At 41.9% G+C, this 20,387-nt stretch overlaps 1 protein-coding gene across 1 annotated transcript in view; it reads left to right on the forward strand.

Moving 5' to 3' along the window:
• The window catches only part of LOC126190534 (uncharacterized), a 121,603-nt gene that overhangs the window by 76,602 nt on the left and 24,614 nt on the right, over positions 1-20,387 (forward strand). Inside the window, exons 10-15 of the mRNA XM_049931031.1 lie at positions 5,491-5,630; positions 5,765-5,993; positions 7,726-7,821; positions 12,184-12,371; positions 12,463-12,691; positions 12,932-13,027. Coding sequence (XP_049786988.1) covers positions 5,491-5,630; positions 5,765-5,993; positions 7,726-7,821; positions 12,184-12,371; positions 12,463-12,691; positions 12,932-13,027 — 978 coding nt within the window. The remainder of the gene's footprint in view (positions 1-5,490; positions 5,631-5,764; positions 5,994-7,725; positions 7,822-12,183; positions 12,372-12,462; positions 12,692-12,931; positions 13,028-20,387) is intronic.

A 20,387-nucleotide genomic window follows, 5' to 3' on the forward strand; every position in this document is an offset into this window, starting at 1 on the left:
AGAAAATCACAACATATTTACAACATTTGTCTGCCCCCATAGCTCAGGGCTCAATGAAGCTGACTGGCGTCCGAAGGACACGGGTTCGATTCCTCCAACTGTCAGGGATTTTTAGTTGGTGGAAGGCTGGAACAGGTTATACGCAAGCTTCCGATGCCAATTGTGGAGGTAGTTAACCAAGTAGTTGCGGCTCCAGGTCACGAGACCTGACAACGGACGGGAGAGTGGTGCGCTAACCCCACGGCCCTCCACACCGCATCCAATGACGCCATTGGCGAAGGATGACACGACGGTCAGTCTGTGCCGACGGGCCCACCAAGGCCTGACCACCATGTTTATATTTACAATAACTAGCAGTCTGGAAATTTGCTTACGATGTGATTTAATGTGATACGATCACATATAACTTATGGCAGGTAAGGCAGATGCGAGATTGAGAGAACTGTCAGCACATGTAGTCCATCCACAGAGGAGGCAGCTTAGAAAACTCTCTTTAGACCAGTACTGTAATATTGCTCATCAGTCTGGCAAGCGCACTTTGTGCAAACAGAATTGATTGGTGAAACAGAGAAGGTCGATAGAACAGCAAAATGTTTCGTTATAGGGTTACTGTTCAGTCGTCCAATGTTTACGCTCCTTGCACTAAGCGAGGCGTCGTTTGGCATTTACCGGCGGGATGTGTGGCTTATGAGCAGCCGCTCGACCCGGTTTATTCTACTTCAGAGCCAGACGCTGCAAGAGAGGCTTTGTGAATAATGGTGTAGTTAACGCTTAAAATCGCAGAGCATACATTCCTAGAGGAGTCGTCCAATGTAGAGCTTGCTCCTATGTACAGCACATAGACAATGAAGGTAAAATTAGGGGGAATCGAAGGAAAGAAGGTACGGTTCAATGTGGTGTCACCGTCAAGGCTAGTAGAGAGGGAGCAGAAGTTGGAATTGGTTTGTTTGAGACTGGTGGAGGAATATCGTCCGTGCGCATTCCAAGGAACCATCCATTTGCCTCGAGCGATGTAGCGAAATCGTGAAAAACTTAAATCTGGATATCCGGAAATGGATTTAAACTGCCGTCCTCGCGAATGCGAGTCATGTGTGCTAGCCACTGCGCCACCAGAGAGATAAGAGTCCACACTGAGGCTTACCACCAATAGTTCTTCGCCACGCGGAGTGGCCGCACGGTTTGAGGCGCCATGTCACGGATTGCGCGGCCCCTCCCGCCGGAGATTCGAGTCCTCCCTCGGACATGGGTGTGTGTGTTGTTCTTAGCGTAAGTTAGTTTAAGTAGTGTGTAAGACTAGGGACTGATGACCTCAGCAGTTTGGTCCCTCAGGAATTCACACACATTTGAACATTTGAACAATAGTTCTTCCCGTGGACCATTCGCGGCTAGAAAAGGAAAGGGGGAAGTGACAGCGATGCAAAAAGTATGCTTTGCCACAGACCACGAAGTAGCTTGTGGAGTACAGACGTAGATGTAGTTGTTGTTCATCCACGAAAGTGTTGTATGCACATTTAAAGCTCTAATCAATATTTCCATCTTTTTAATTGTAGCAGTTGCAAGAGAAAAACCTGATCTGTACTTCCGAAAAAAATCAGTTTAATTGTGGTGAAAGGCAATGAAGAACTGGCAGCTATTGGGTCAGATCTTCTTTTTGAGCAAAGAGAATTCAACAAGCCACGTTTCCTAAGCTCAGTAAGCTTAATGCGATAGACCGATTAAAGCTTATCGGAAAATACTGCCGATACACGTACACTGAGGTGACAAAAGCGGTGGGATTGCACACATGCAGATGGCAGTAGTATCGCACACACAAGGTATAAAAGGGCAGTGCACAGGCGGAGATATAATTTGTACTCAGGTGATCCATGCAAGACGGTTTCCGACGTCATTATGGCTGCACGACGGGAATCAACACATCCTGAACGCGGAATGGTAGTTGGAGCTAAAAGCATGGGACATTAAATTTCGGAAATCGTCAGGGAATGCAATATTCTGAGATTCACGGTGTCAAGACTGTGCCGAGAGTACCACATTTCACGGATTACCACTCATCACGGACAATGCAGTGGCCGAAGGCCTTCACTTGACGACCGAGAGCAGCGGCGTTTACGTGGAGTTGTCAGTGTTAATAGCCGGCCGCGGTGGCCGAGCGGTTATAGGCGCTTCAGTCTGGAACCGCGCGACCACTACGGTCGCAGGTTCGAATCCTGCTTCGGGCATGGATGTGTGTGATGTCCTTAAGTTAGTTAGGTTTAAGTAGTTCTAAGTTCTAGGGGACTGATGACCTCCGCTGTTAAGTCCCATGGTGCTCAGAGGCATTGAACCATTTGAATCAGTGATAATAGCATAGCAACGCTGCGTGAAATAACCACAGAAACCGATTTGGGACGTACGACGAATGTATCCGCTAAGACAATGCGGCGAAATGTGACGTTAATGGGCTATGGCAGCAGATGACCGACGGGAGTATCTTTGCCAACAGCACGACATCGCTTGCAGCGCCTCTCCCTTGCCTCGTCACCATGTTGGTTGGACGCTAGACTACTGGTAAACCGTGACCTGGTCAGATGAGTCCCGATTTCAGTTGGTAAGAGCTAATGGAAGGGCGCGGGTGTGGCGCTGATCCTCGAAGCCATGTACCCAAGTTGTCAACAAGGCACTGTGCAAACTGGCGGTGGCTCCGTAATAGTGTGCACTGTCTTTACTTGGATTGGAATGGGTCCTCTGGTTCAACTGGAACGACCATTGACTGGAAATAGTCATTTCGGCTACTTGGAAAACATTTCATGTCCTCCTTGCTCCGTCCGTCATTGGTTATTTCGCTGCCTAGGTAGCAGAATTCCTTAACTTCATCTACTTCGTGATCATCAGTCTTGATGTTAAGTTGCTCGCTGTCCTAATTTCTGCTAGTTCTCATTACTTTCATCTTTCTTCCATTTACTATCAATCCATATTCTTTAGTCATTAGACTGTTCATTCCATTCAGCAGATCATATAATTCTTCTTCACTTTCACTCAGGATAGCAATGTCGTCAGCGAATCGTATCATTGATATCCTTTCACTTTGAATTTTAATTCCACTCCTGAACATTTCTTTTATTTCCATAATTACTTCTTCGATGTACAGATAGAACAGTAGGGACGAAAGACTGTATCCACGTCTTACACCGTTTTTATCTGAGCACTTCGTTCTTGGACGTTCACTCTTATTATTCCCTCTTGGACTTTTACATATTGTATATTACCCGCCTCCCCCAATAATTTATCCCTATTTTTCCCAGAATTTCGAACATATTGCATTGTTTTACATAGTCGAACCCTTTTCCAGGTCGACAAATCCTATGAACGTGTCTTCATTTTCCTCTAGTCTTGCTTCCATTATCAACCGCAACGTCATAATTGCCTCTCTGGTGCCTGTACCTTTCTTAGAGCCAAATTGATCGTCATCTAACACGTCCTCAATTTTCTTTTCCATTCTTCCTGTCCGTAACTTGGGTGCATGAGCTGTTAAGCTGATTGTGCGATAACTCTCGCACTTGTCAGCTCTCGCAGTCTTTGGAATTGTGTGGATGTTATTTTTCCGACAGTCAGATGATATGTCGCCAGAGCCCTACATTCTACAACAAAGTGAATAGTCTTTTTGTTGCCACTTCCCCCAATAATTTTAGAAATTATGATGGAATGTTATCTATCCCTTCTGCCTTATTTGATCTTAACTGGATCCCTTATCTCCTCTAAATCGACTCCTGCATCTTCTTCTATCACACAGACAAACCTTTACCCTCATAGAGGCCTTCAGTGTTATCTTTCCATCTACTCGCTCTCTCCTCTGCATTTAAAAGTGGAATTCCCACTGCACTATTAATGTTACCGCCCTTGCTTTTAATTTCACGAAAGTTGTTTTGACTCTCCTGTATGTTGAGTCAGTTCTTCCGACCATCATTTCTTTATCGATTACTTCACACTTTTCATGGAGCCATTTCGGTCTTAGCTTCCTTGCTCTTCCTGTTTATTTTATTCCTCACCGACTTTTATTTCTATATACCTGAATTTCCCTGAACATTTTTGTACTTCCTTCTTTCATTGATCAGCTGAAATATTTCTTCTGTTGCCCATGGTTTCGTCGCATTACCATCTTTGCACCAATGTTTTGCTTCGCAACTTCTGTGATCATCCGTTTTAGAAATATCCATTGCTCTTGAACTGTAGTGCCTACTGAGCTATTCCTTGTTGCTGCATCTATGGCCTTAGAGAACTTCAAGTGCATCTCGTCATTCCATAGTACTTCCACGTCGTACCTCTTTGCGTATTGATTCTTCCTGACTAATCTCTTAAACTTGAGTCTACTCTTCATTCTACTACATTGTGATCTGTCCACATCTGCTCCTCTGTACACCTTACATTAAAGTATCTTTCGCAATCTCTGTCTGATCATAATGTAATCTAACTGAGATCTTCTCGTATCACCCAGCCTTATCGAAGTACGGCTCCTCCTCTTGTGATTCTTGAACAGAATATTCGCTGAAATTTATTACAAAACTCAATTAGTTTTTCTCCTCTCTCATTCCTTGTGCCAAGCCCATACTCTCCTGTAACCTTTTCTTGTACTCCCTCCCCTAAGCCTGCATTCCAGTTCCCCATGGCTGTTAGATTTTCATCTCCCTTCAGCTTACGACGTCGGCATGTATATCTGAACTATTGTTGTCGGCGTTAGTTTGCTGTCGATTTGATAAGAATAACCCTGTCATTGATCTGTTCACTGTAGCACACTCTCTGCCCTACCTTTTTATTCCTAACGAATCCTACTCCTATTATACCATTTTCTGGAGCTGTTGTTATTACTCTTGACTCATACGACAAGAAATCCTTGTCTTTTTTCCATTTCACGTCGATGATCCCTACCATACCTAAATTGAGCCTTTTTATTTCCCTTTTCAGATTTTCTAGCTTCCCTACCACGCTCAAGCTTCTGACATTGCACGCCCCAACTCATAAAACGTTATGCTTTCGTTGGTTATTCAATCTTTTTCTTATGGTCACCCACCTTTTGGCATTCCATTCCCAAAGATCCGAATGCGGGAATATTCCGGAATCTTTTGCAATGGAGGGATAATTACGACAGTTTTTCACTTGCAGGCTACATGTCCTGTGGATACACGTTATATGTCTTTAATGAGGTGCTTTCCGTTGCCTTTTACATCCTGATGCCGCAGATCATTGCTGTCGCAGGTAGATATCATCATTAAATTTAACTGATGGTTAATCTTCGGTTTTTCTTCCACACGTAAAATAGGCATACTGCAATAATAATGTATACAGGTGGGTGAACCAAGTGTGCTACTGCACTGTAGAATTCATCATGTCACCGGCTATATGTCGTTCCTCCAGAAAGAACAGATAGTCTATGGTTGCCATCGAAACTCCAGAATTTTGAATTAGCTGCTACCAAAGATTTCAAACGCTAACACAGCCATATCGAACGTTTTGCAGAGAACTCGTGGATCCTGTCACGGAGTGCCCAGCTGACAGCAGAACAGGAGCAGCAGGTGAATGACAAGCTGGAGGCGCTGGGTCTGCCACGGAGCCGCTACACAGACACCCCACAGGATCCACAACAGTGCACTGTCAGAGTCAGCACATGCAGACAAGCCCGTTGTCACAGAATTTGACATTTATAAGGTAACACCCGATGTAGCAGCTGCAGCCGTGACCTTCTGACTGTCGAGATACTGTTGACCTGTGTGCCTCCTGTATGTATGTGCAGTATCAGGGTGTGTGGTACGAGATCGCCAGATTAGGAGAGGCTCCCTTCGAGGAGGGCGGCCAGTGCATCACGGCGGAGTACACAGTGGCTGGCGACAACAACGTGACCGTACACAACAGACTGTTCAGCACATCTACTGGGACCATTAACGACATCATCGGCTGGGCCGAGTGGGACGACCCTGATTCTGGAGAGGCCAAATTCACAGTGCACTTCCCAGACGTACCAGGTCAGTATCGTGTATTTTGTACGGGATACTGACTAAATCCTTTGGGACCCCAACGAAGTATTGAATGCATTATTGGATATGTAACAGAAGTAATTATGAGCATATAATATTAGATTAATCATGAAATAATTCTAAGAATGTTTCTACTTACAAGGAAAACTTCCCATGCTATTCCCCTCAGATTTACTTATAAAATTGTCCAGTGGTTGGCCCATCAAGAACTGGGCACAGATCATGCACGAAAACAAGAAGAAGGTGTACTGAACTGTGAAGAAAGAAACAAAATAGGAACAGTGAACAGTCCAAGCTCAAGATGTATAACTTCGAGCAAATTGCAAGAACTGCGGCTTCGTGGTTGTGTGGTCCTGGTGTTGGACTGCAAAGCGGGAGATCCGCGTTCAGATCACATGCATGCCCTTTTCTTCCACAAAAATTAGTACTTTCTGTTAAGTCATTGACGTATCTGTTCTCCTACACTCTTGGCAGTTGTTATATCATATACTAGTTATAAAAAACGAGTCATGTGGTAACAATTTTTTGCATCGCAGGTGAATATGATGAATAGTGACAGCAGGCGAGACATCGCATAGACCTCTCACAGAAGTGAAAACAACAAATAAACGGTTGTGAACTGCGTTACAGCAAAGACCTTCAAGAGTCAAACAAATAGGAGGCACGCACGAGTGTAGGTTCCTGCCTTTCGCTTTTCCAAACGGCCGTGACACCACGACACAGACACAAATTCGAATATAGTGAAATGACCGTATGGAAAATTCAAAATTTTCTAAACAAAAGCAGATATGTGGCAGGAGTTAGATTTGAACACAGATTCCCCCTTATAGCTCAGGACTATGACCACAGAACCACGACGCCGAGCCGCGCGGAGTAGCCGCTCGGTCTGAGGCGCTTGCCACGAGTCGTGCAGCCTCCCCCGACGGAGGTTCGAGTCCCCCCTCGGGCATGGATGTGTGTATTCTCCTTAGCGTAAGTTAGTTTAATTTAGATTAAGAAGTGTATAGGCCTAGGGACCGATGACGTCAGCAGTTTAGTCCCATAGGAACTTGCTACAAATTTACAAATTTTTCCACTACGCTGTGGCTACTGAAGTTCGCTCGATGTTGTACATCTTTATTCTAAATGCACAAGATAATTTTAAAGAAATGAGATTTTTTAGCGGGTTTTTAGAATTATTTTAGGGTAGGTACGTGACTTTAAACTTGTAGCATGTCACTGACGGAGTTGCGAGAGGCTAACGATGGCAGACCAATGCAATAAGGAAATCAGGCGCCCAATAGTACAGCGTTACCGTCAAGCACACGGCTTTAACCACGCCACAACACCTAGGCACGTCAGTCCACAACAGCTCCCGAGCCGGCACAGTGCGACAGCATATTTGGTAGCTATGGGACGGCCATCGACTTGTGTCAACAACTTCAATGTAAGACGAGGACCCACAGTCGAATATACTTTTAATTCTGTTTTACCCTATGGACTTCCCAACTATTTGTGATGGTATCTTGTCTTTTTAGTCCGTTTAATTTCATGACATAGGTTTTACAACCTGATGACGGGAGCATTGTCTCTTGAAACGCGTTGATAAAATATATGTATAAGAATCGCGGTTGAATGCTAACAGTGATAACCAAGATATGCCTTTTTGGGTTGTAAGTTGTAGGAAACTGATATGCATATTTCCGTGTTCACACATGACTGTTTCTTCGTGTGTTGACAGTGACGGGTCCCTATTGGGTGCTGGATACTGACTACGAGTCCTATTCGATTGTCTGGGCCTGCAGGGCGCCTACAGATGAAACTTCCAACATTACGGGTAAGTATTTCCCGTTTAGTGTCTATTACTGCATGTATGCGAAACAGCTTGTCCCTCTACTAACAGCATTGTATCGTCGGTCGCTGGTGACATAAAGCGTTCCCAGTACTTGGGAAAAGATTAAGATCTCTGACGTTTTCAAGAAGGGTTGTCGATTTTATGCACAACACACTATGCTTACTGATTCGACGATGGTCTGTAGTACAATTTTGGATATTTCATGGTGGTATATTACAACATTTCTGAAGATCGGTAGTCTCCCCTGTATAGATCTACAGTGATCCCGAGAACATCAACCGTATGAAAAAATTTCGCTCTCTCTCTCCAAGAGATCGAAGAAGTAGCAGATAATGGCGTGTTCCTGGACCTTCACAAAGCATTCGTTACGGTTCTGTACTGTGGCCTAAAGAGCAAAATGCAAAACTGTGTGATTATATTGAAAATTTTCTATGAAACAAAATACAGCACGTCATTCTTTAAGGACAGAAATCTTTTGAGACCTAAGTAATTTCGTGTGCGCCTCTAATAACCGCTTTATACACTATGTGATCAAAAGTATCCGGACACTTTGTTGTAAACCACTTAAAACTTTGTGGTTCCCTAAATCGGTAATGCTGGAATTCAGTATGGTGTTGGCCCACACATAGCCTTGATAACAGCTTCCACTCTCGCAGGCATACGTTCAAACAGGTGCTGGAAGGTTTCTTGGGGAATGGCAGCCCATTGTCCTCAGAGTGTTGCACTGAGGAGAGGTATCGATGTCGGTCGGTGAGGCCTGGCACGAAGTCGGCATTCCAAAACATCCCAAAGGTGTTCTAAAGGATTCCGGTCAGGACTCTGTGCAGGCCAGTCCATTACAAGGATATTATTGTCGTGTAACCACTCAGCCACAGGCCGGTGATTATGAACAAGTGATCGATCGTGTTGCAGGATGCAGTCGCCATCCCCGAGTTGCTCTTCAACAGTGGGAAGCAAGAAGGTGCTTAAAACATCAATTTAGACCTGTGCTGTGATAGTGCCACGCAAAAAACAAGGGGTGCAAGCCCCCTCCATGATAAACACGACTACACCGCCTTCGAATTTTACTGTTGGGACTACAGGCGCTCGCAGATGACGTTCACCGCGCATTCGCCATATCCACACCCTGCCATCGGATCGCCACATTGTGTACCGTGATTCGTCACTCCACACAACGTTTTTCCACTGTTCAATCGTCCAATATTTACGCTTCTTACACTAAGCAAGGCGTCGTTTGGCATTTACCAGCGTGATGCGTGGCTTATGAGCAGCCACTCGACTATGAAATCGAAGCTTCTCACCTCCCGCCTAACTGTCATAGTACTTGCGGTGGATCCTGATCCTGTTTGGAATTCCTGTGTGATGGTGTGGATAGATATCTGCCTATTACACATTACGACCCTCTTCACCTGTCGGCAGTCTCTGTCAGTCAACAGATGAGGTCGGCCTGTACGCTTTTGTGCTGTACGTGTCCCTTCGCGTTTCCACTTCACCATGACATCGGAAACAGTGGACCTATGGATGTTTAGGAGTGTGGAAATCCCGCGTACAGACGTATGACTCAAGTGACACCCAATCACCTGATGACGTTCGAAATCCGTGAGTTCTGCGGAGAGCCACCTAATATCAGAAACGTATGTCTAAGAGGATGTCCGGATACGTTTGATCACATAGTGTGATTAAATTTCATTACATATAAAATGCAGCTTAATGCCTGCTGCTTCGCTTGCGTAGACTGTGTGGATTACACAGATTTCTTTCGTTTTTCTTTAATTGTAATTGTGTATGGTTACACCCACAACTCATGTTTAAATCTACACACTGTGAAAACAATGTACCTTGTCTGCACAAACTAAGTTGCAGACAACGTTTTTAGATCTAAGAAAGCATTTTTTCATATGACCTTTGCACTTATTTTGAAAACTGAATTGAATTTATATATTCTCATGAACATTTTTCATGTCCAAAGCGACAATCTAGGAACAGTGTGCCTGGTTAACTCAGAAGGATATTCCTTAACATGGAATCGCATTTAGTTGTGGTATCTATTTTATCACCAGTAACGATTAGTTTGCGTAATAATCACAGCAAAATTATTTGATAAACAAACATTAGGCCTACTGAAAATTTAATGTGTTAAAGATCTAATTCTTTTTTTATGGAATTCGGACAGCGCCCATTTTATTTTGATGCCTTTGAAATAACTTTCTTTGTTTTAGTTCAAAAGTTGTAAAAGCTTCTACACTTACGACGCTAATTAAGTCCATAGGAGCACGATATTTCTCAAATGTATTTCTGGCCAAAATCGATTCTGGCAGCCGGAGTCGGAGGTTTTTGCTCATCCTGCCCGTTGAAATCTCGAGATATTTTCATAGTAACGTTCATCTCCTAACGCACATTTCTTTATTCCTAACTGAGAAGTCAAATAGCATTTTTCATAGATTTAAATTCAAAATGTTTTAATATAATGAAATACTTTCACAAAAATTTTCATCCTCCATTTCACTTTCTTAGGGGCTGAGTTTCAAAGCACTGAAACACGTACTTTTTATTCTAATCGAGGGGCCAAATACGAGTTTTCATAGATATACCTTCAAAGAAGCTTTCTTAGTGGAATATTTCCATAAAAACCTAATTGATAGTTCACCATTGCTACGTGTCTATGTAAAACATAATATTTTATATTCCAGTATCTGCTAAATGCATGTTAATTTGCAAAACAGTCTCTTAGTTCAGTATGAAATTGAAGCAACATCTATCTTTGTTCAATTGCAATAAAATTTTGGAATCAGCCAAACGCGTAGGTCTCCCATGAAATCTATTATACTACTAATGTCTGTAGCAGTAACCAATCACCATTCCATGATAACAAAATAGGCGATATCGTGTTATAGTGATATTAAGATAAGAATATGGATTGTTTACGCTCATTGTATAACACAATTTGAGAAGGACTGGATCGTGTCAATGGAATCAGTGAGTATTAGTTGTTTTGTTCTATTCTCATAATGGCGCCTTACGTATAACAAAAATATGGACTCTATTAACATAAATTTTGGTTGGGATCAAAGTGTTTAGTGATAGGCGTCGTAAAGCAGTCGGCTTTGATAATCGATTATAAAATTCTGTCACACATTTCAGTAACATAGGGGAGGTTTCTTCATTTAGACATTCCTTCTGCTCAGTATTCATTCATGGAGATAGTAAATTAAACTATCATTTGTTTAGTTTATGAAAGTCTCTGGATAGAACATCTTAAAACATTCAAGTAATTAATTGTTCAGACAGGTCCAGGATGTCATCAAAATTCCACACATTTTATATTTTGTGGGGGGGGGGGGGGCTTCTAACAACAATACCATCACGAGATTTGCTGCAAAAATATATATAACATTTTGTACTATTTGTTATACCTATGGCATAGTGTCAAAAGTACTAAGTTAGAAAATAATTACCTGCAACCTTTTTATCGATGGTTCCCTAAGACACAATAATCAAAATAAATTTCATGAAATGCATTATAGGCGCCACCTCACTACACTAACCCATCTCAAAGCTACACAACTCTTCTCTATAAATTAAACTTGTTTGCCGCTACCCACTTAACTTAGAGAAAAAGAAGTGCTCTTATTCACAAAATTTTACCGCAGTACAAACAAACTCATAACCTCTAAGCATGAAGTAATTTCTGATGAGTATGTTGTGTTTAAAAAAAAACTGTGTAAGTGCGAGACTCGGAGACACTTCACTAACAGTTCACTTGATTAGCGGGATCAGAGTTGCATAGACCTAATTTTTATAACTTAACTACAAGGCGGCATCGATGATCATTTTCAGAAGGTTTACATTGCAGCTTGATAAAACATTACTGCAAAGATTATCTGTCCCATCAACCAGTTGATACAGTGAAGTCTTAATTCGGCTCTGGATTCCGTAAAAAATGTGTTCCCTCTTAAAGCTCTAACAAAACTGGTACATTACTCAAAGCATAATGTCGAGAGATTTTATTGAAAATGCAGCCACTATCCTATCTGAGAAGTATCTGTAAATTTTGTATACTGTGTTGCAACTGAAGAGGTCTAGACGTAAATAACATCATTAAATTTAACGTGATGGTCAATCTACGTATTTCATCCGTATGTAACAAAGAGTACTGTAGTAGCCATTTATACAGATGAGTGAACGAAGCGTTCTAGAGCAGCGTAGAATACTTTATGTCATCAGCTATATGTCATTCCTCCAGAAAGAACGGAAAGCCTAAGGTGGCCATCGAAATATCCGAATTATGAACTAGGCAATAGCAAAGATAGCAAAGCTAACGCAGCCATATCGAACGTTTTGCAGAGAACTCATGGATCCTGTCGCGGAGTGCCCAGCTGACAGAAGAGCAGGAGCAGCAGGTGAATGGCAAACTGGAGTCGCTGGGTCTGACACGGAGCCGCTACACAGACACCCCACAGGATCCGCAACAGTGCAGTGTTGCAGTCAGCACGTGCGACAAGTCCGCTGTCACAGAATTTGACACTTCTAAGGTAAGGCTCGATGTAGCTACGGCAGCTGGAGCCGTGAACTTTTGACTGTTCAGCTACTGTTGACCTGTGTGCCTCCTGTATGTATGTGCAGTATCAGGGTGTGTGGTACGAGATCGCCAGATTGGGAGAGGCTCCCTTCGAGGAGGGCGGCCAGTGCGTCACGGCGGAGTACACAGTGGCTGGCGACAACAACGTGACCGTACACAACAGACTGTTCAGCACGGCTGCGGGGACCTTTAACGACATCATCGGCTGGGCCGAGTTGGACGACCCTGACTCTGGAGAGGCAAAAATGACAGTTCACTTTCCTGGTGTACCAGGTCAGTATCGTGTATTTTGCACGAGTCAGTAGCTGCATACATTAAGGACCCTAACAAGGTATTTTTTGAAGTCTAACAGAAGTGACTGTGAGCGCATAATCTTGGATAAAGGCCAAATTATTTCTAAGAATCTTTCTGTTGAAATATGCACCAGAGAAAATTCATTTTACATTACAAGTTGTAGGAAACGCATATGTTCATTTCGGTGTCACACGTGCTTGTTTCTTTGGGTGTTGACAGTGACAGGTCCCTATTGGGTCCTGGATACGGACTACGACAGCTACTCAATTGTCTGGGCCTGCAGGGAGCCTACAGATGAAACTTCCAACATTACAGGTAACTATTTTTCTTTTAGTGTCCATTGCTGAATGTATGCGAAACAATTTACTGCTCTTTTGTCAGAAGTGTATCATAGGTCACTGGAAACCAAAAGCATTCCTAGTGATGGGAAAATATTCAGATCATTCCCATTTTCAAGGATAATCTTCGACTTGCCACACAAAACTAAGCCAATATCTCTGACATCCGTCTGTTGTAGAATTTTAGAAACTTCATGCTCAGGTATTATCACACTTCTGAAGATCAACAGTCTCTTCTGTAGGGATCAGTATTGATTCCAAAAACAGCGATCAAGTGCAACCAATCACTCTGTTTGTCCACGAGACCGAGAAAGCAGTAAATATTGGTTCCCAAATAAATACCGTGTTCCTGGACCTCTAGGAAGCAATTGAAACAATTCCGCACAGCCCTAATGAGCAAACTATTGGCGTTTATAATCTCAGTTTAGCTGTGTGATAGTACTGAATATTGCCCAGCAAATAACACGCAGCGCATTATTCTTAATAGAGAGACATCTTGAGACGCGAAAGTAACTTAGAGCATAAAGCAAAGGAGAATTTGTCTACTTAACTGTCCTAGTGGATAACTTCGGATGATGAATTATATTTTCGCAGATGATGCTGTGGTATGTAGTGAAGTCACAATGCTAGAAAATTCTAGCGAAACGGAGGTAGATGTACGAAAGATCTACACTTGGTGTAGGCAGTGGCAGTTGTCTTGAAGTAATCAGAGTTAATGGATTGCTCATGAATATGCAGAAAGAGCCGTTATTTTATGATTACAGGGCTTCGTAGTCAAATTTGTGGAGTACTAGTGGTCTGTCTGCATTTGCACCGGCAGTACTACGTAATCATAGCCGGAGAACCTATATCGAATAAAGGTCATATTGTTTACGGGTTACTGTGTAGATCTGATTACAATTCAGAGAACAACCGTAAATAATTCGATAGTAATTCTAAATTCTGGAATAATGTAAATGATTGAAACAGCACCCGCTAGGAAAATTCTCAAGAGCCACAATGATATCGACAAAGATCATAGAAATTCCGGCATGTTGCACGAGATATTGATAAACTATAAGCACAAACCTTCCTTGCAAATCAGTCTATCTATCACTGCAAACTGTATAAATACGCCTACAGTATTACCCGAGGTTGAACTTACATAGAGGTAAAAGTCACTACATATTTACAATCCAATACAGTATGTTGTGATCTAAGAGTGTGTAGACAGATCAATATAATGTGAGACGAGCACATAAAATTATCGCAGGTAAGGCAGATGAGAGACTGAGATTTCATGAGAGAATTTTCGGGATGTGTTATCCATCAACAAAGGAGGTAGTTTACAAAACCTCCTTCTATCAATGCTTGAATATAGCTCTTCAGCCTGAGACCAAAACATGACATGGCAGAGAAAATACGAGAGATCCAAAGAAGAGCAGCATGTGTCGTCATAAATTTATTCAGTAAATGTGAAAGGCCTCGAAGATGCGAAGCCAACTTCAGTGCCAGACGCTGTAAGATAATCGTTGTGCACCTGTATTTTGCTATTACATTTCCGTGACCTTATGTTACTGGAAGTGTCAACCAACATCTTGTTTCCTCTTACGTATTTTTAGAAAAAGGCCATGAAGATAAAATCAGAGACATTGGAATTCCCACGGACGCTCATCAACAAGCGGTCTTTCTGCATACCTTTCGTAACTGCAACAGGAAGACTCAGATGTAATGGTTGTTTATCCGTGGATGAGTTGCGTGCACATTCAAGTTCTACTCAAATATTTTACTTTAGCAGTTACATGAGAAAACCCCTAATACGTATTGGTGGAAGTTCCGTTTCCGCAGTGATGATCCTAAGCTCAGTAGGCTTATTACGACATGCCTATCTATGCAGCCTAATAACAAAATACCGCTACTGCACCAATATTACCTTCTGAGTTAACAGTTATAGACTCAAAGCAACCAGTATTCGTGATCAATTATTTTGCCCTCTACATTTCTTGACAGTCGTCGTAGCTAGTACAATATAAATTTGTTATAAACAATACTTCACCTGGCTAACGGACAAACGAGAATTATTACGCGGACTGAGATCAAATTGCTACACTCTACATACGTGTTTCAGAATGTTAAATCAGCAATCCCAAACCTGACTCTTTCTTTTATGTATACATATTTTCATAAACCCAAAAGAGTCTAAAAATAATGCATCTGACTGAATTTCGAGAATGAAAATTATCATGTAAACTTTCCGCTAAGAAAAACTAAATTGTTACAGCCACTACGATACGTTTACTTGGTAGATTGCATTACGTGGGGATACCACAAAAAAAAAATCCGGAATAACATTGCCGTGGGTAAGCTTATGTAGTACGCATTTCTGAAGCTAGGCGTGAATACCGCAACTCATTGGCAGTTGAGAGCCACCCGTGTTGTCGACCTGACTCGCTCTGTTCATCTGCAATGATTGTTTTGGCTAGCACTGTTTTGTTCTTGTTCCGTTTTTTATGACGGCAAGTTTAAGTGAACAATGTGCTGTTGTGAATTTTTTGTTTTCTATTCGGTAAAAATGCTGCTGAAACTGTTTTATGTCGAAAACAGCTTAGTGAGATGACGCTAAGGAAGAAACTCAAGGGTGCAAGTGGTTTGCTCGATTTAAAAGTGGCGACATGTAGATTACTGACATCTACATCTACATCTACATCTATACTCCGCGAGCCACCTTACGGTGTGTGGCGGAGGGTACTTATTGTACCACTATCTGATCCCCCCTTCCCTGTTCCATTCACGAATTGTGCGTGGGAAGAACGACTGCTTGTAAGTCTCCGTATTTGCTCTAATTTCTCGGATCTTTTCGTTGTGATCATTACGCGAGATATATGTGGGCGGTAGTAATATGTTGCCCATCTCTTCCCGGAATGTGCTCTCTCGTAATTTCGATAATAAACCTCTCCGTATTGCGTAACGCCTTTCTTGAAGTGTCCGCCACTGGAGCTTGTTCAGCATCTCCGTAACGCTCTCGCGCTGACTAAATGTCCCCATGACTAATCGCGCTACTTTTCGCTGGATCATGTCTATCTCTTCTATTAATCCAACCTGGTAAGGGTCCCATACTGATGAGCAATACTCAAGAATCGGACGAACAAGCGTTTTGTAAGCTACTTCTTTCGTCGATGAGTCACATTTTCTTAGAATTCTTCCTATGAATCTCAACCTGGCGCCTGCTTTTCCCACTATTTGTTTTATGTGATCATTCCACTTCAGATCGCTCCGGATAGTAACTCCTAAGTATTTTACGGTCGTTACTGCTTCCAATGATTTACCACCTATGGCATAATCGTACTGGAATGGATTTCTGCCCCTATGTATGCGCATTATATTACATTTATCTACGTTTAGGGAAAGCTGCCAGCTGTCGCATCATGCATTAATCCTCTGCAGGTCTTCCTGGAGTACGTACGAGTCTTCTGATGTTGCTACTTTCTTGTAGACAACCGTGTCATCTGCAAATAGTCTCACGGAGCTACCGATGTTGTCAACTAAGTCATTTATGTATATTGTAAACAATAAAGGTCCTATCACGCTTCCTTGCGGTACTCCCGAAATTACCTCTACATCTGCAGCTTTTGAACCGTTAAGAATGACATGTTGTGTTCTTTCTTCTAGGAAATCCTGAGTCCAATCACAAACCTGGTCCGATATTCCGTAAGCTCGTATTTTTTTCACTAAACGTAAGTGCGGAACCGTATCAAATGCCTTCCTGAAGTCCAGGAATACGGCATCAATCTGCTCGCCAGTGTCTACGGCACTGTGAATTTCTTGGGCAAATAGGGCGAGCTGAGTTTCACATGATCTCTGTTTGCGGAATCCATGTTGGTTATGATGAAGGAGATTTGTATTATCTAAGAACGTCATAATACGAGAACACAAAACATGTTCCATTATTCTACAACAGATTGACGTAGGCGAAATAGGCCTATAATTATTCGCATCTGATTTATGACCCTTCTTGAAAATGGGAACGACCTGCGCTTTCTTCCAGTCGCTAGGTACTTTACGTTCTTCCAGCGATCTACGATAAATTGCTGATAGAAAGGGGGCAAGTTCTTTAGCATAATCACTGTAGAATCTTAAGGGTATCTCGTCTGGTCCGGATGCTTTTCCGCTACTAAGTGATAGCAGTTGTGTTTCAATTCCGATATCGTTTATTTCAATATTTTCCATTTTGGCGTCCGTGCGACGGCTGAAGTCAGGGACCGTGTTACGATTTTCCGCAGTGAAACAGTTTCGGAACACTGAATTCAGTATTTCTGCCTTTCTTCGGTCGTCCTCTGTTTCGGTGCCATTGTGGTCAACGAGTGACTGAATAGGGGATTTAGATCCGCTTACCGATTTTACATATGACCAAAACTTTTTAGGGTTCTTGTTTAGATTGTTTGCCAATGTTTTATGTTCGAATTCGTTGAATGCTTCTCTCATTGCTCTCTTTACGCTCTTTTTCGCTTCGTTCAGCTTTTCCTTATCAGCTATGATTCGACTACTCTTAAACCTATGATGAAGCTTTCTTTGTTTCCGTAGTACCTTTCGTACATGATTGTTATACCACGGTGGATCTTTCCCCTCGCTTTGGACCTTAGTCGGTACGAACTTATCTAAGGCGTACTGGACGATGTTTCTGAATTTTTTCCATTTTTGTTCCACATCCTCTTCCTCAGAAATGAACGTTTGATGGTGGTCACTCAGATATTCTGCGATTTGTGCCCTATCACTCTTGTTAAGCAAATATATTTTCCTTCCTTTCTTGGCATTTCTTATTACACTTGTAGTCATTGATGCAACCACTGACTTATGATCACTGATACCCTCTTCTACATTCACGGAGTCGAAAAGTTCCGGTCTATTTGTTGCTATGAGGTCTAAAACGTTAGCTTCACGAGTTGGTTCTCTAACTATCTGCTCGAAGTAATTCTCGGACAAGGCAGTCAGGATAATGTCACGAACATCATTCATCAACTGCCCGAATCGACGAAAACATTGAAAAAATTCGAGAGCTTATGCTCACAGACCACTGACAAGTGTCACAGACTGCGCAACAGTGTTCGTCGAAAAGGACCTGATTTGTGGCAGACAGGAGACTGGTTCTTCCACCACGACAATGCACCTGCACACATTTATTACACCGCCAAGGGACAATAGAATTTAGTATCTGACATAAATTTCAGATTGATACGGCTAGTCGTTTCTGAAAAACAAAAGGTTCTGAATAGTCGTCCAGACTGACAGGCAGACAACAGAATGATCGTATAAGAGTTCCGTTTTCACCAATTTTGGTACGGAGCCCTAAATACTGACAGCGCTAGTGCACTTCGAAACGAAGGAGCTGTAATCGGATGCACCTATTAAATTCATCACATGGAATAAACAAGCAGCATTGGGGGCTTGCTGCATTGAATGAGGGCTCCTATACTACTTTTTACGACCCCAAGCATGAATAACGCTACAAGTGAGTAGTTTGTAACTGGAAGTTAATACATACACAACCATAATGAGTTATAATACGAGGGGTACCCAAAGAAACGGAAATATTGTTTGTAGGCCATATATTTTCAAACTGTTTGCAAAAGAACCTTATTCTCTTCAAAATACTCTCCATTACAACTAATGCAGTCAAAATATTCGGCCATTTAATGTGGCATATTTCGATACTCGCAAACTCACTCATTAAAACGAAAGAGTACTTTCCATTGATCTAGAATCATGAAATTTGGCAAAATTCAAGGTTTCACTGTACACGTAAGGGAAAAAATCAGAAAATTGTCAATCTATCATTATATGATACGAAAAATATACTTCCTTCTTAATTTGTTATGTGATTTCAGTCTTGAAATTAAAATATTCCCCAAAGTCTTGAAATCTCCGAGGTTGACATCTCGCCAGTGTTAAAAAATCGTGGAGATCCTGCATACCGGGCTTGGATGCACTGTCTATAAGCATAATCAAGTTTCTACAGAGCCCTCTCGACCTCTCACACCAGGCCAATCTATGTAACTATGTGCAATGTAAATCATGCAAATCCTCATAGTTAGGGATTTATTTCGTAACAAACTAACGAGAGATACTCACGACCGGCAACTGACATGTTTATGCAGTATTTCCAACCTACATTTCTTTAACACACTCGAAAATTAGAACTGTTGCAAGTCTGCGTGACCTACAATAACGTCAACTCATTCTCAAGTGACGCTTGACGTCCCTCTAAAATGTATTTAAAGTCATTCATCTCCCCTCCAGCTTTAAGGCACGTAATGTCACAAAGTAAAGTATAAACATGTGCTTAATAATATAATTAAGCTGTCCGAAGGCTCTTTTATCTTAATATATACATAACACATAACATAAAAGAGTTTTTCTGTTGCACACTAAATTGGTTATAACGTATATTAATGTGCTAGAAACCACACTTGAGTTCACAGTTATTCGGCAAACCTGTCTACCGGTATAAGAAAATGATATTAAGGAAATTTTTAACCGAAATAATAACGACTGACAATTTATGTATAATTTGTCTCACGTTAAAATAATTTTCGAACTGATTTCAAAATTGGCCGTAGATTTTGCAAGCATGTAATATTTCCAAAGTACTCTAGAATTTGGTATTCAGCTGATAACGTGTGGATTACAGTTGAATGTGTAAAATGTAACGCTAAAATGTATGGCACTGTATCTGTGAACGGACTTCGTGCGTGACTGCAGTTTCCATTTGCCACGACACGAAGAGGGGAGGGTGGCGATACCATCCTCTTGGCCCCCTTGTATCCCCAGGAAAGACATCCGCTACTCAGTTTGTTAGCAGGTTGAGTGGAACTAGGCTGTGCTCGTGGGACTGAACGTTGGCAAATCCCCAGCAATGTCTGGAATTGAACACGACACCTTTTGGACCAGAGTCTAGTCAGCTACCAGCTGAGACGTGTGCGTATATAATATGACATTTTCTCGTCCAAAATCTGCTCAATAAATGTTGCTTTGCAAAATAGTCTTTTAATTCAGTGCAAACCCTATGAAACATCTTCCTTTATTTATCTGAGACATAATTTTTGAATTAGCCAAATGAGTAGGTCTCCCATGACGTCTGTTGTGATACTAAGATCTATAGCAGTAACCGATACTCGTTTCATATGGGATAACGAATTAAAGTAGTTAGTAGATGTGAAATATGGGTTATTTACAATAATCATACAGTAATTTCAGAAAGATTGGGTGTTTGCAATTGAATCAGTAATAAATATTTCTTGTCTATAAGAAAAAAGTGGACTCTCTTGACGTAAATTTTGGTTACGGCCAAATGGTTTGGTGTT

Source organism: Schistocerca cancellata, chromosome 1 (genome assembly GCF_023864275.1).
Source record: "Schistocerca cancellata isolate TAMUIC-IGC-003103 chromosome 1, iqSchCanc2.1, whole genome shotgun sequence".
Lineage (NCBI taxonomy): Eukaryota > Metazoa > Arthropoda > Insecta > Orthoptera > Acrididae > Schistocerca > Schistocerca cancellata.